The sequence below is a fragment of the Somniosus microcephalus genome, chromosome 8 (genome assembly GCF_052327205.1).
Source record: "Somniosus microcephalus isolate GS21.2 chromosome 8, FLI_Smic_1.0, whole genome shotgun sequence".
Classification (NCBI taxonomy): domain Eukaryota; kingdom Metazoa; phylum Chordata; class Chondrichthyes; order Squaliformes; family Somniosidae; genus Somniosus; species Somniosus microcephalus.
Window position 1 is genome coordinate 57,449,863 of NC_140994.1, and position 11,699 is coordinate 57,461,561.

The 11,699-nt window shown below is 41.3% G+C and overlaps 1 protein-coding gene across 1 annotated transcript in view; it reads left to right on the top strand.

Annotated features, from left to right (window-relative positions):
- adgra1b (adhesion G protein-coupled receptor A1b) overlaps positions 1-10,055 on the top strand; it is a 1,141,355-nt gene extending 1,131,300 nt beyond the window's left edge. Inside the window, exon 19 of the mRNA XM_085994744.1 lies at positions 6,958-10,055. Coding sequence (XP_085850870.1) covers positions 6,958-8,194 — 1,237 coding nt within the window. The 3' untranslated portion in view covers positions 8,195-10,055. The remainder of the gene's footprint in view (positions 1-6,957) is intronic.
- The last annotated feature ends 1,644 nt before the right edge of the window (positions 10,056-11,699 follow it).

The window sequence follows — 11,699 nt, forward strand, 5'->3', positions numbered from 1 at the left end:
CTCTCTCTTTTCTGTGTTTGGGGATCTCTCTTTTCTGTGTTTGGAGATCTCTCTTTTCTGTGTTTGGAGATCTCTCTTTTCTGTGTTTGGAGATCTCACTTTTCTGTGTTTGGAGATCTCACTTTTCTGTGTTTGGGGATCTCACTTTTTTGGGCTTGGGGATCCCTCTTTTTTGTGTTTGTGGATCTTTCTTTTCTGTGTTTGGGGATCTCACTTTTCTGTGTTTGCGGATCTCCCTTTTTTGTTTTAGGAGATCTCACTTTTATGTGTTTAGGGATCTCTCTTTTCTGTGTTTGGGGCTCTCTCTTTTCTGTGTTTGGGGATCTCAGTTTTCTGTGTTTGGTGATCTCACTTTTCTATGTGTGGGGATCTCACTTTTCTGTGTTTGGAGACCTCTCTTTTCTGTGTTTGGAGATCTCTCTTTTCTGTGTTTGGGGATCTCTCTTTCTTTTCTGTGTTTGGGGATCTCTCTTTTCTGTGTTTGGGGATCTCTCTTTTCTGTGTTTGGAGATCTCACTTTTCTGTGTTTCGAGATCTCTCTTTTCTCTGTTTGGAGATCTCACTTTTCTGTGTTTGGAGATCTCACTTTTCTGTCTTTAGGGATCTTACATTTCTGTGTTTGGGGATCTCTCTTTTCTATGTTTGGAGATCTCTCTTTTTTGTGTTTGGAGATCTCTCTTTTCTGTGGGGATCTCTCTTTTCTGTGTTTGGTGATCTCTCTTTTCTGTGTTTGGGGATCTCACTTTTCTGTGTTTGGGGATCTCACTTTTCTGTGTTGGGGATCTCACTTTTCTGTGTTTGGGGATCTCTCTTTTCTATGTTTGGAGATCTCTCTTTTTTGTGTTTGGAGATCTCTCTTTTCTGTGGGGATCTCTCTTTTCTGTGTTTGGGGATCTCACTTTTCTGTGTTGGGGATCTCACTTTTCTGTGTTTGGGGATCTCACTTTTCTGTGTTTATGGATCTCACTTTTCTGTGTTTGGGGATCTCACTTATCTGTGTTTGGGGATCTCTCTTTTCTATGTTTGGAGATCTCCCTTTTCTGTGTTTGGAGATCTCGCTTTTCTGTGTTTGGAGATCTCACTTTTCTGTGTTTGGAGATCTCGCTTTTCTGTGTTTGGGGATCTCTGTTCTGTGTTTGGAGATCTCACTTTTCTGTGTTTGGGGATCTCACTTTTCTGTGTTTGGTGATCTCTCTGTTCTGTGTTTGGGGATCTCTCTGTTCTGTGTTTGGGGATCTCAGTTTTCTGTGTTTGGGGATCTCACTTTTCTGTGTTTGGGGATCTCACTTTTATGTGTCTGGGGACCTCACTTTTCTGTTTTTGGGGATCTCACTTTTCTGTGTTTGGGGATCTCCCTTTTCTGTGTTTGGGGATATCTCTTTTCTGTGTTTGGGGATCTCACTTTTCTGTGTCGGGGATCTCTCTGTTCTGTGTTTGGGGATCTCACTTTTCTGTGTTTGGGGATCTCACTTTTCTGTGTTGGGGATCTCACTTTTCTGTGTTGGGGATCTCACTTTTCTGTGTTGGGGATCTCACTTTTCTGTGTTTGGGGATCTCACTTTTCTGTGTTTGGGGATCTCTCTTTTCTGTGTTTGGGGATCTCTCTTTTCTATGTTTGGAGATCTCCCTTTTCTGTGTTTGGAGATCTCGCTTTTCTGTGTTTGGGGCTCTCTCTTTTCTGTGTTTGGGGACCTCTCTTTTCTGTGTTTGGGGATCTCACTTTTCTGTGTTTGGGGATCTCTCTTTTCTGTGTTTGGGGACCTCTCTTTTCTGTGTTTGGGGATCTCACTTTTCTGTGTTTGGGGATCTCTCTTTTCTGTGTTTGGGGATCTCACTTTTCTGTGTTTGGGGATCTCACTTTTCTGTGTTTGGGGATCTCACTTTTCTGTGTTTGGGGATCTCACTTTTCTGTGTTTGGAGATCTCTCTCTTCTGCGTTTGGGGAGCTCACTTTTCTGCATTTGGGGATCTCTCTTTGTGTTTGGAGATCTCTCTTTTCTGTGTTTGGAGATCTCACTTTTCTGTGTTTGGTGATCTCTCTTTTCTGTGTTTTTGATCTCTCTTTTCTGTGTTTGGAGATCTCACTTTTCTGTGTTTGGAGATCTCACTTTTCTGTGTTTGGGGATCTCTGTTTTCTATGTTTGGAGATCTCTCTTTTCTGTGTTTGTGGATCTCACTTTTCTGTGTTTGGGGATCTCTCTTTTCTGTGTTTGGGGATCTCACTTTTCTATGTTTGCGGATCTCCCTTTTTTGTTTTAGGAGATCTCACTTTTATGTGTTTGGGGATCTCTCTTTTCTGTGTATGGGGATCTCCCTTTTCTGTGTTTCGGATCTCTCTTTTCTGTGTTTGGGGCTCTCTCTTTTCTGTGTTTGGGGATCTCAGTTTTCTGTGTTTGGTGATCTCACTTTTCTATGTGTGGGGATCTCACTTTTCTGTGTTTGGGGATCTCACTTTTCTGTGTTTGGGGATCTCACTTTTCTGTGTTTGGTGACCTCACTTTTCTGTGTTTGGGGATCTCACTTTTCTGTGTTTGGGGATCTCACTTTTCTGTGTTTGGAGATCTCACTTTTCTGTGTTTGGGGATCTCACTTTTCTGTGTTTGGGGATCTCACTTTTCTGTGTTTGGGGATCTCACTTTTCTCTGTTTGGGGATCTCACTTTTCTGTGTTTGGAGATCTCTCTCTTCTGCGTTTGGGGTTCTTACTGTTCTGCATTTGGGGATCTCAATTATCTGCGTTTGGGGATCTCTCTTCTCTGGAAATCTCTCTTTTCTGTGTTTGGAGATCTCACTTTTCTGTGTTTGGTGATCTCTCTTTTCTGTGTTTGGGGATCTCACTTTTCTGTGTTTGGGGATCTCTCTTTTCTGTGTTTGGGGATCTCACTTTTCTGTGTTTGGAGATCTCACTTTTCTGTGTTTGGAGATCTCACTTTTCTGTGTTTGGGGATCTCTGTTTTCTATGTTTGGGGATCTCACTTTTCTGTGTTTGGGGACCTCACTTTTCTGTGTTTGGGGATCTCACTTTTCTGTGTTTGGAGATCTCTCTCTTCTGCGTTTGGGGTTCTTACTGTTCTGCATTTGGGGATCTCACTTTTCTGCGTTTGGGGATCTCTCTTCTCTGTTTGGAAATCTCTCTTTTCTGTGTTTGGAGATCTCACTTTTCTGTGTTTGGGGATCTCTCTTTTCTGTGTTTGGGGATCTCACTTTTCTGTGTTTGGGGATCTCTCTTTTCTGTGTTTGGGGATCTCACTTTTCTGTGTTTGGAGATCTCACTTTTCTGTGTTTGGAGACCTCTCTTTTCTGTGTTTGGAGATCTCTCTTTTCTGTGTTTGGGGATCTCTCTTTCTTTTCTGTGTTTGGGGATCTCTCTTTTCTGTGTTTGGGGATCTCTCTTTTCTGTGTTTGGAGATCTCACTTTTCTGTGTTTCGAGATCTCTCTTTTCTCTGTTTGGAGATCTCACTTTTCTGTGTTTGGAGATCTCACTTTTCTGTCTTTAGGGATCTTACATTTCTGTGTTTGGGGATCTCTCTTTTCTATGTTTGGAGATCTCTCTTTTTTGTGTTTGGAGATCTCTCTTTTCTGTGGGGATCTCTCTTTTCTGTGTTTGGTGATCTCTCTTTTCTGTGTTTGGGGATCTCACTTTTCTGTGTTTGGGGATCTCACTTTTCTGTGTTGGGGATCTCACTTTTCTGTGTTTGGGGATCTCTCTTTTCTATGTTTGGAGATCTCTCTTTTTTGTGTTTGGAGATCTCTCTTTTCTGTGGGGATCTCTCTTTTCTGTGTTTGGGGATCTCACTTTTCTGTGTTGGGGATCTCACTTTTCTGTGTTTGGGGATCTCACTTTTCTGTGTTTATGGATCTCACTTTTCTGTGTTTGGGGATCTCACTTATCTGTGTTTCGGGATCTCTCTTTTCTATGTTTGGAGATCTCCCTTTTCTGTGTTTGGAGATCTCGCTTTTCTGTGTTTGGGGATCTCTGTTCTGTGTTTGGAGATCTCACTTTTCTGTGTTTGGAGATCTCGCTTTTCTGTGTTTGGGGATCTCTGTTCTGTGTTTGGAGATCTCACTTTTCTGTGTTTGGGGATCTCACTTTTCTGTGTTTGGTGATCTCTCTGTTCTGTGTTTGGGGATCTCTCTGTTCTGTGTTTGGGGATCTCAGTTTTCTGTGTTTGGGGATCTCACTTTTCTGTGTTTGGGGATCTCACTTTTATGTGTCTGGGGACCTCACTTTTCTGTTTTTGGGGATCTCACTTTTCTGTGTTGGGGATCTCACTTTTCTGTGTTGGGGATCTCACTTTTCTGTGTTTGGGGATCTCACTTTTCTGTGTTTGGGGATCTCTCTTTTCTGTGTTTGGGGATCTCTCTTTTCTATGTTTGGAGATCTCCCTTTTCTGTGTTTGGAGATCTCGCTTTTCTGTGTTTGGGGCTCTCTCTTTTCTGTGTTTGGGGACCTCTCTTTTCTGTGTTTGGGGATCTCACTTTTCTGTGTTTGGGGATCTCTCTTTTCTGTGTTTGGGGATCTCTCTTTTCTATGTTTGGAGATCTCCCTTTTCTGTGTTTGGAGTTCTCGCTTTTCTGTGTTTGGGGCTCTCTCTTTTCTGTGTTTGGGGACCTCTCTTTTCTGTGTTTGGGGCTCTCTCTTTTCTGTGTTTGGGGATCTCACTTTTCTGTGTTTGGGGATCTCACTTTTCTGTGTTTGGAGATCTCTCTCTTCTGCGTTTGGGGATCTCACTTTTCTGCATTTGGGGATCTCTCTTTGTGTTTGGAGATCTCTCTTTTCTGTGTTTGGAGATCTCACTTTTCTGTGTTTGGTGATCTCTCTTTTCTGTGTTTGGAGATCTCACTTTTCTGTGTTTGGAGATCTCACTTTTCTGTGTTTGGGGATCTCTGTTTTCTATGTTTGGAGATCTCTCTTTTCTGTGTTTGTGGATCTCACTTTTCTGTGTTTGGGGATCTCTCTTTTCTGTGTTTGGGGATCTCACTTTTCTATGTTTGCGGATCTCCCTTTTTTGTTTTAGGAGATCTCACTTTTATGTGTTTGGGGATCTCTCTTTTCTGTGTATGGGGATCTCTCTTTTCTGTGTTTGGGATCTCTCTTTTCTGTGTTTGGGACTCTCTCTTTTCTGTGTTTGGGGATCTCAGTTTTCTGTGTTTGGTGATCTCACTTTTCTATGTGTGGGGATCTCACTTTTCTGTGTTTCGAGATCTCTCTTTTCTCTGTTTGGAGATCTCACTTTTCTGTGTTTGGAGATCTCACTTTTCTGTGTTTAGGGATCTCACTTTTCTGTGTTTGGGGATCTCTCTTTTCTATGTTTGGAGATCTCTCTTTTCTGTGTTTGGAGATCTCGCTTTTCTGTGTTTGGGAATCTCACCTTTCTGTGTTGGGGATCTCACTTTTCTGTGTTTGGGGATCTCACCTTTCTGTGTTGGGGATCTCACTTTTCTGTGTTTGGGGATCTCACTTTTCTGTGTTTGGGGATCTCTTTTCTGCGTTTGGAGATCTCACTTTGCTGTGTTTGGGATCTCTCTTTTCTGTGTTTGGAGATCTCAGTTTTCTGTGTTTGGAAATCTCTCTTTTCTGTGTTTGGGGATCTCAGTTTTCTGTGTTTGGGGATCTCACTTTTCTGTGTTTGGGGATCTCAGTTTTCTGTGTTTGGGGATCTCAGTTTTCTGTGTTTGGGGATCTCAGTTTTCTGTGTTTGGAGATCTCAGTTTTCTGTGTTTGGCGATCTCACTTTTCTGTGTTTGGCGATCTCAGTTTTCTGTGTTTGGCGATCTCACTTTTCTATGTTTGGGGATCTCACTTTTCTGTGTTTGGGGATCTCACTTTTCTGTGTTTGGGGATCTCTTTTTTCTGTGTTTGGGGATCTCTCTTTTTTGTGTTTGGGGATCTCTCTTTTTTGTGTTTGGGGATCTCTCTTTTTTGTGTTTGGGGATCTCTCTTTTTTGTGTTTGGGGATCTTTCTTTTCTGTGTTTGGGGATCTCACTTTTCTGTGTTTGGGGATCTCACTTTTCTGTGTTTGGAGATCTCACTTTTCTGTGTTTGGAGATCTCACTTTTCTGTGTTTGGAGATCTCGCTTTTCTGTGTTTGGAGATCTCACTTTTCTGTGTTTGGTGATCTCTTTTCTGTGATTGGGGATCTCTCTTTTCTGTGTTTGGGGATCTCACTGTTCTGTGTTTGGGGATCTCTCTTCTCTGCGTTTGGTGAACTCACTCTTCTGCATTTGGGGTTTCTCACTTTTCTGCGTTTGGGGATCTCTCTTTTCTGTGTTTGGAGATCTCACTTTTCTGTGTTTGGGATCTCACTTTTCTGTGTTTCGGGATCTCTCTTTTCTGTGTTTGGAGATCTCACTTTTCTGTGTTTGGGGATCTCACTTTTCTGTGTTTGGGGATCTCACTTTTCTGTGTTTGGAGATCTCTTTTCTGTGTTTGGAGATCTCTTTTCTGTGTTTGGAGATCTCACTTTTCTGTGTTTGGGGATCTCACTTTTTTGTGTTTGGGGATCTCACTTTTTTGTGTTTGGGGATCTTTTCTGTGTTTGGGGATCGCACTTTTCTGTGTTTGGGGATCTCTGCTTTCTGTGTTTGGGGATCTCACTTTTCTGTGTTTGGGGATCTCTCTTTTCTGTGTTTGGGGATCTCACTTTTCTGTGTTTGTGGATCTCACTTTTCTGTGTTTAGGGATCTCTCTTTTCTGTGTTTGGGGATCTCACTTTTCTGTGTTTAGGGATCTCTCTTTTCTGCATTTGGGGTTTCTCACTTTTCTGTGTTTGGGGAGATCTCTTTTCAAATTTTAATCTGATTATTATAAATCAATCATGACTGTTTCTCCTGAGTTGTACTTTTAGGTCAGTTTAATTGGTAGTTTATATTCTGGGTTTAATGTCCCACTTGCTCTTTTTCTATCTTTCAATTGGTTATTCTCCCATTTTAATATGTGTTTCTTTTTATCCGCAGTTGCTGGATGGCATGGGAGCCTAGTCTTGGTGCATTTTATGGGCCTGCTGCTTTCATTGTGCTAGTCAGTTGTGTCTATTTTCTGTGTACATTAGTACAGCTGAAGCGTCACCCAGGGAAGAAATATGAGCTAAAGGAGATAACAGAAGAGCAACAGCGATTGCCCAGCACAGAGGTAGGCCCCAGTCATGTAACGGACTCCAGCTCTGTGTCACACACATGTTCAGTGGTCTCTTCCTCAATGCTAGAGAATGAGCATTCATTTAAGGCTCAGCTTCGTGCTTCAGTATTCACTCTGTTTCTCTTTATTGCTATGTGGACCTTTGGAGCCCTCGCAGTCTCACAAGGACACTTCCTTGATATGATCTTTAGTTGCCTATACGGAGCGGTCTCAGTGACCCTAGGACTTTTTATTCTGGTCCATCACTGTGCAAAACGCGATGATGTCTGGCATTGTTGGTGGTCCTGCTGCAAATCAAATAGGAATACGTACGCTGTTCAAATGAATGTTCGACCCCAGGTAACCATGAACGGTGATGCCCAGCTGCATGTCCCGTGCCTCCTGGATTCTCCCTGTCCTAGTAAGTCATCATCCAGCTGCAATCATTCAGTCACTGGACTCTGTAAGTTAACTAATCTACAGGCCGTTCAGAATCATGTAAATTGCCTTTCACCAGTTACACCTTGTTGTGCCAAAATGCACAATGAACAAATTATTGATGACGATGGCCATATTCATCTACATGCAGATGGTACATGTAGACCAGCAATGCATATCCATAGATGTCAGAAAAGTCGAACTAAATCACGACACTTCATTCGGCACAGCAAGTCCGCAGCCCAGAGAGAATATGCCTATCATATTCCTTCCAGCATAGACGGAAGTGTTCACAGCTCACATACAGAAAGTCATCACAGTATCCAGGATAGCCAGTCCATCCAAAGGCAAGTTGTCTGTGCGAAAAGTGATCAGTGCCCTAATGTCTGCCAGCCTGAAAGCAGTGATGCCAGCACAGTGCTGTACGGGTGTAATAAAGCTGTAGACAGTGGTGTCAGTACAGAGGCTTTGCACCAAGGAGTCACTTTTGAGATGCAGTCACGGAGACAGTCATGTCCTCTAACTGTAACCAACCAAAATGGAATACTCAAGGGAAACCTGCATGAAGCCATGATTTATACTTCAGACAGTACAGGAAACATAAGGACTGGTCCTTGGAAAAATGAAACTACTGTGTAGTTTTTGAGTTTCATGACTACAAATTTAAATCATTGCAGCGACAAAAAGTTGTATATAAGTTTTGTATAATGCTTATGTGTTTGTTTACATAATTCATTGTGCATATTTGTATGTATGCATATATATTTGTACAGCACATACAAAGTATCATAAGAGCAGTATTATATTATGTATTTGTATTTCAAGCTACAAAGGATGCATTTGTGTTACCACAATGTGGACATTGTTGAAAATAAGTCTGCAGATATATCATAATTAAGTTGAAGCTTTGGGTTATTTTTCTATCAATGTAAATGGTTTCTTCTAAGTAAACAGCCAAAAATTAAGGTAAGCATTACTGTTCTATTGAAGAGACAGTAGCCCTTTGGATGGCTAGCACAAGTCACATCTTAATGTTTGTTCAAGTTCTCCTAATCATCAGTAAAAACATATTATGTGCAATTTCTTCAGAGGATAAATTTATCATTTGTAATTATTTTTATGAGATTGCTAGCTATTCATTAAAATATATCATCAGATTAATACATTTTTGAAAGAATCCTGCATAATGTAAGATAATTGTGGGCCTTTTTTTTTAATTGGCACCTGAGAGAATGATTCCCTTCGTGTGCTATGTGTAAATTGTAAACCTATTCAATATAGATGGGTTCCGGTTTATTACACAGAGCATGCAGAAGAAATCGTTCCCACAATGTTGAATGAAAAAGGGTATTGGCTCTTTAACTTTGAAGGGAAAAATTATGTAGTAAGTCTATATTTAGGCATACAGTACATGCTGCTGTAACATGCATGATTTTTGTTGAACCAGCAATACTCATTCATCTGCTGTTATATGTAAAAACTAATCATTTTGGTAATGTAAAGATAAATAGCATCTTATCCTTTTTTAATCCATGCAAATGAAACTGTAATGCAAAAACACAGTCATTGGACTACTTCACTAGTTAAAGTGCCACAGCACATGTGTAAGGTTAATGCTATAACTGTGCTAGAGATGACAGTTTTCAGTTGTCTGTGCAGAGCATGCAGTGCCTGTTGTATGTTACAGTGTACACTGTATAATGAATTGTTGTTTCCAGTAAATGCAGATATCACCATGTCTATTAGTAAAAAAATAAGCAAAAAAATCTTCAAACCCAGTTTGTCATCTATTTTAATGAGACAGCATTTAAGAATTTGCTCAGTCGCCTTCATTATAAAATGTGAAATCGGGTAAAATCATTTACATTTGATACATCTAGTTTCTCAGCTAAGGGAATGCATCTAACAGCAATGTAATATGTATAGCTCTACAGTAACTGCATTTCATCACAGCAAGTCATGGTTTATGCTAGCACAGATTAAATGTGTTTGACTCACTCAGGGGTATTTAGAGATATGTTAGCACTGTGGTTACATTGCTGGACCAGTAATCCAGAGAACGTGAGTTCATAATCCCAACATGGCTGATTGAGAACTTCAATTCAGTTTGTAAAACATCTGGAAATAAAAAAGATTGTACCAGTAAAAGTGGCCATGAAACGATTGGATTGTCATAACATCTCAACTGGTTCACTAATGTCCTTTAGAAAAGGAAACCTGCCATTTTTACCTGGTCTGGCCTATGTGTGGCTCCAGTCCCACAACAATGTGGTTGACACTTAACTGACCTCGGAAGTGGCCTAGCAAGCTGCTCGGTTCCAGGGATGGGTAATAACCGCTGGCCTTGCCAGTGACACCTTCATCCTGAGAATGCATTAGAAAATCCACAACATTTCTCACTAGCATTATGAATTGATTGTTTGCACGCTGTATCACATAAACCATCTGTGAGTAACAGATTTCCTTTACTTGCCTTAACTAACTTTTATCTTTCAACTGTTAATGCCATAATATCTTTAAATCATACAACTCTGACTGATGCAAACTGCTTGGTTTAACATAGCTCACTAAACAGTGATTTGGCTTTTCAGCATCATATTTTTGTCCTTGGTAATTATTACTATCTGTAGGATTTATTATCTGCTTGCAACTTATAGAATTTCATAGAGTCTCTAGCACAGAAACAGGCCACTTGGCCCAACTGGTCTATGCTGGCTATGCTCCACACGAGCCTCCTCCCACCTCTCTTCATCCAACTCTTTCAGCATCTCCTTGTATTCCTTTCTCCATGTGCTGATCTAGCTTCCCCTTAAATGCATTCAGATTTTTACACCCTGTATTTCTTGAACCTTATAATTCCTACACAAGGTATTTTATTCCCTCTACATTCTCTAAGTAATTTATGAAATTTATCTGAGTACGATGCATGCATACATTTAAGAACATGGGTTGGGGGAAGAATTTGTTTGTAACACATTCTTATTGGATGTTTTGATAATGTCCTTACACATAGTGACCAGAGTAATTCTTTCCCCTCCAATGGAGATTGTTTTCCTGTGATTCTGAGCTCCTGTGACATTGTGAGCAGTGATCTTCATTACAATTATTCTGTGAATGGAATCAAGAGGGGACAGTACTTTATATTGGATGGTCAGGAGCTGAATTGGATTTGTGCATGAATCATATCTGTGCATGGGAGTCCCTCGTTGATTCATGACTGATGCATTCCAAATCTGACTTGGGACTGGGTACCGTTTATGATTACGATACTAAACATACAATATAACAGCAACTTGCATTTATATAGCACCTTTAATATAGTAAAACGTTCCAAGGCGTTTAACAAGTGCGTTATTAATAAATATTTTTGACACCGAGTCACCGAAGGAGATATGAGGGCCGATGATACTTCCGAGGGTAGGTTTTAAGGAGCATCTTAAAGAAGGAAATAGAGGTAGAGAGGCGGAGAGGTTTAAGGAGGGAATTCCAGAGCTTAGGGCCAAGGCAGCTGAAACCACGGTCGCCAATGGTGGAATGATTAAAATCGGGGATGCACAAGATGCCAGAATTGGAGGAGCGCAGACATCTCAAAGGCTTGCAGGGCTGGAGGAGGTTACAGAGATGGGGAGGGGCAAGGCCATGGAGGGATTTGAAAACAAGGATTTTAAAATTGAGACGTTGTCAGACCGTAAACCAGTGTAGGTCAACAAGCACAGGGGTGATGGGTGAACAAGATTGGTGCGAGTTAAGATACAGGCAGCAGAATTTTGGATGAGCTCAAGTTTGTGTAAGAGGATGGGAGGCCGGCCAGGAGAGCATTGAACTAATCAAGTCCAGGGGTAACAAAGGCATGGATGAGAGTTTCAGCAGCAGATGAGCTGAGATGGGCAGAGTCGGGCGATGTTACGGCCGTGGAAGTAGGTGGTCCGAGTGATGGAGCAAATATGTGGTTGGAAGGTCATCTTGGGGTCAAACACAACACCAAGGTTGCGAACGGTCTGGCTCAGCTTCAGACAGTTGCCAGGTAGAGGGATGGAAATGGTGGTCAAGGGTCAGAGTTTGTGGCAGGGACCAAAGAAAATAGCTTCAGTCTTCCCAATATTTAGTTGGAGGAAATTTCTGCTCATCCTATACTGGATGTCAA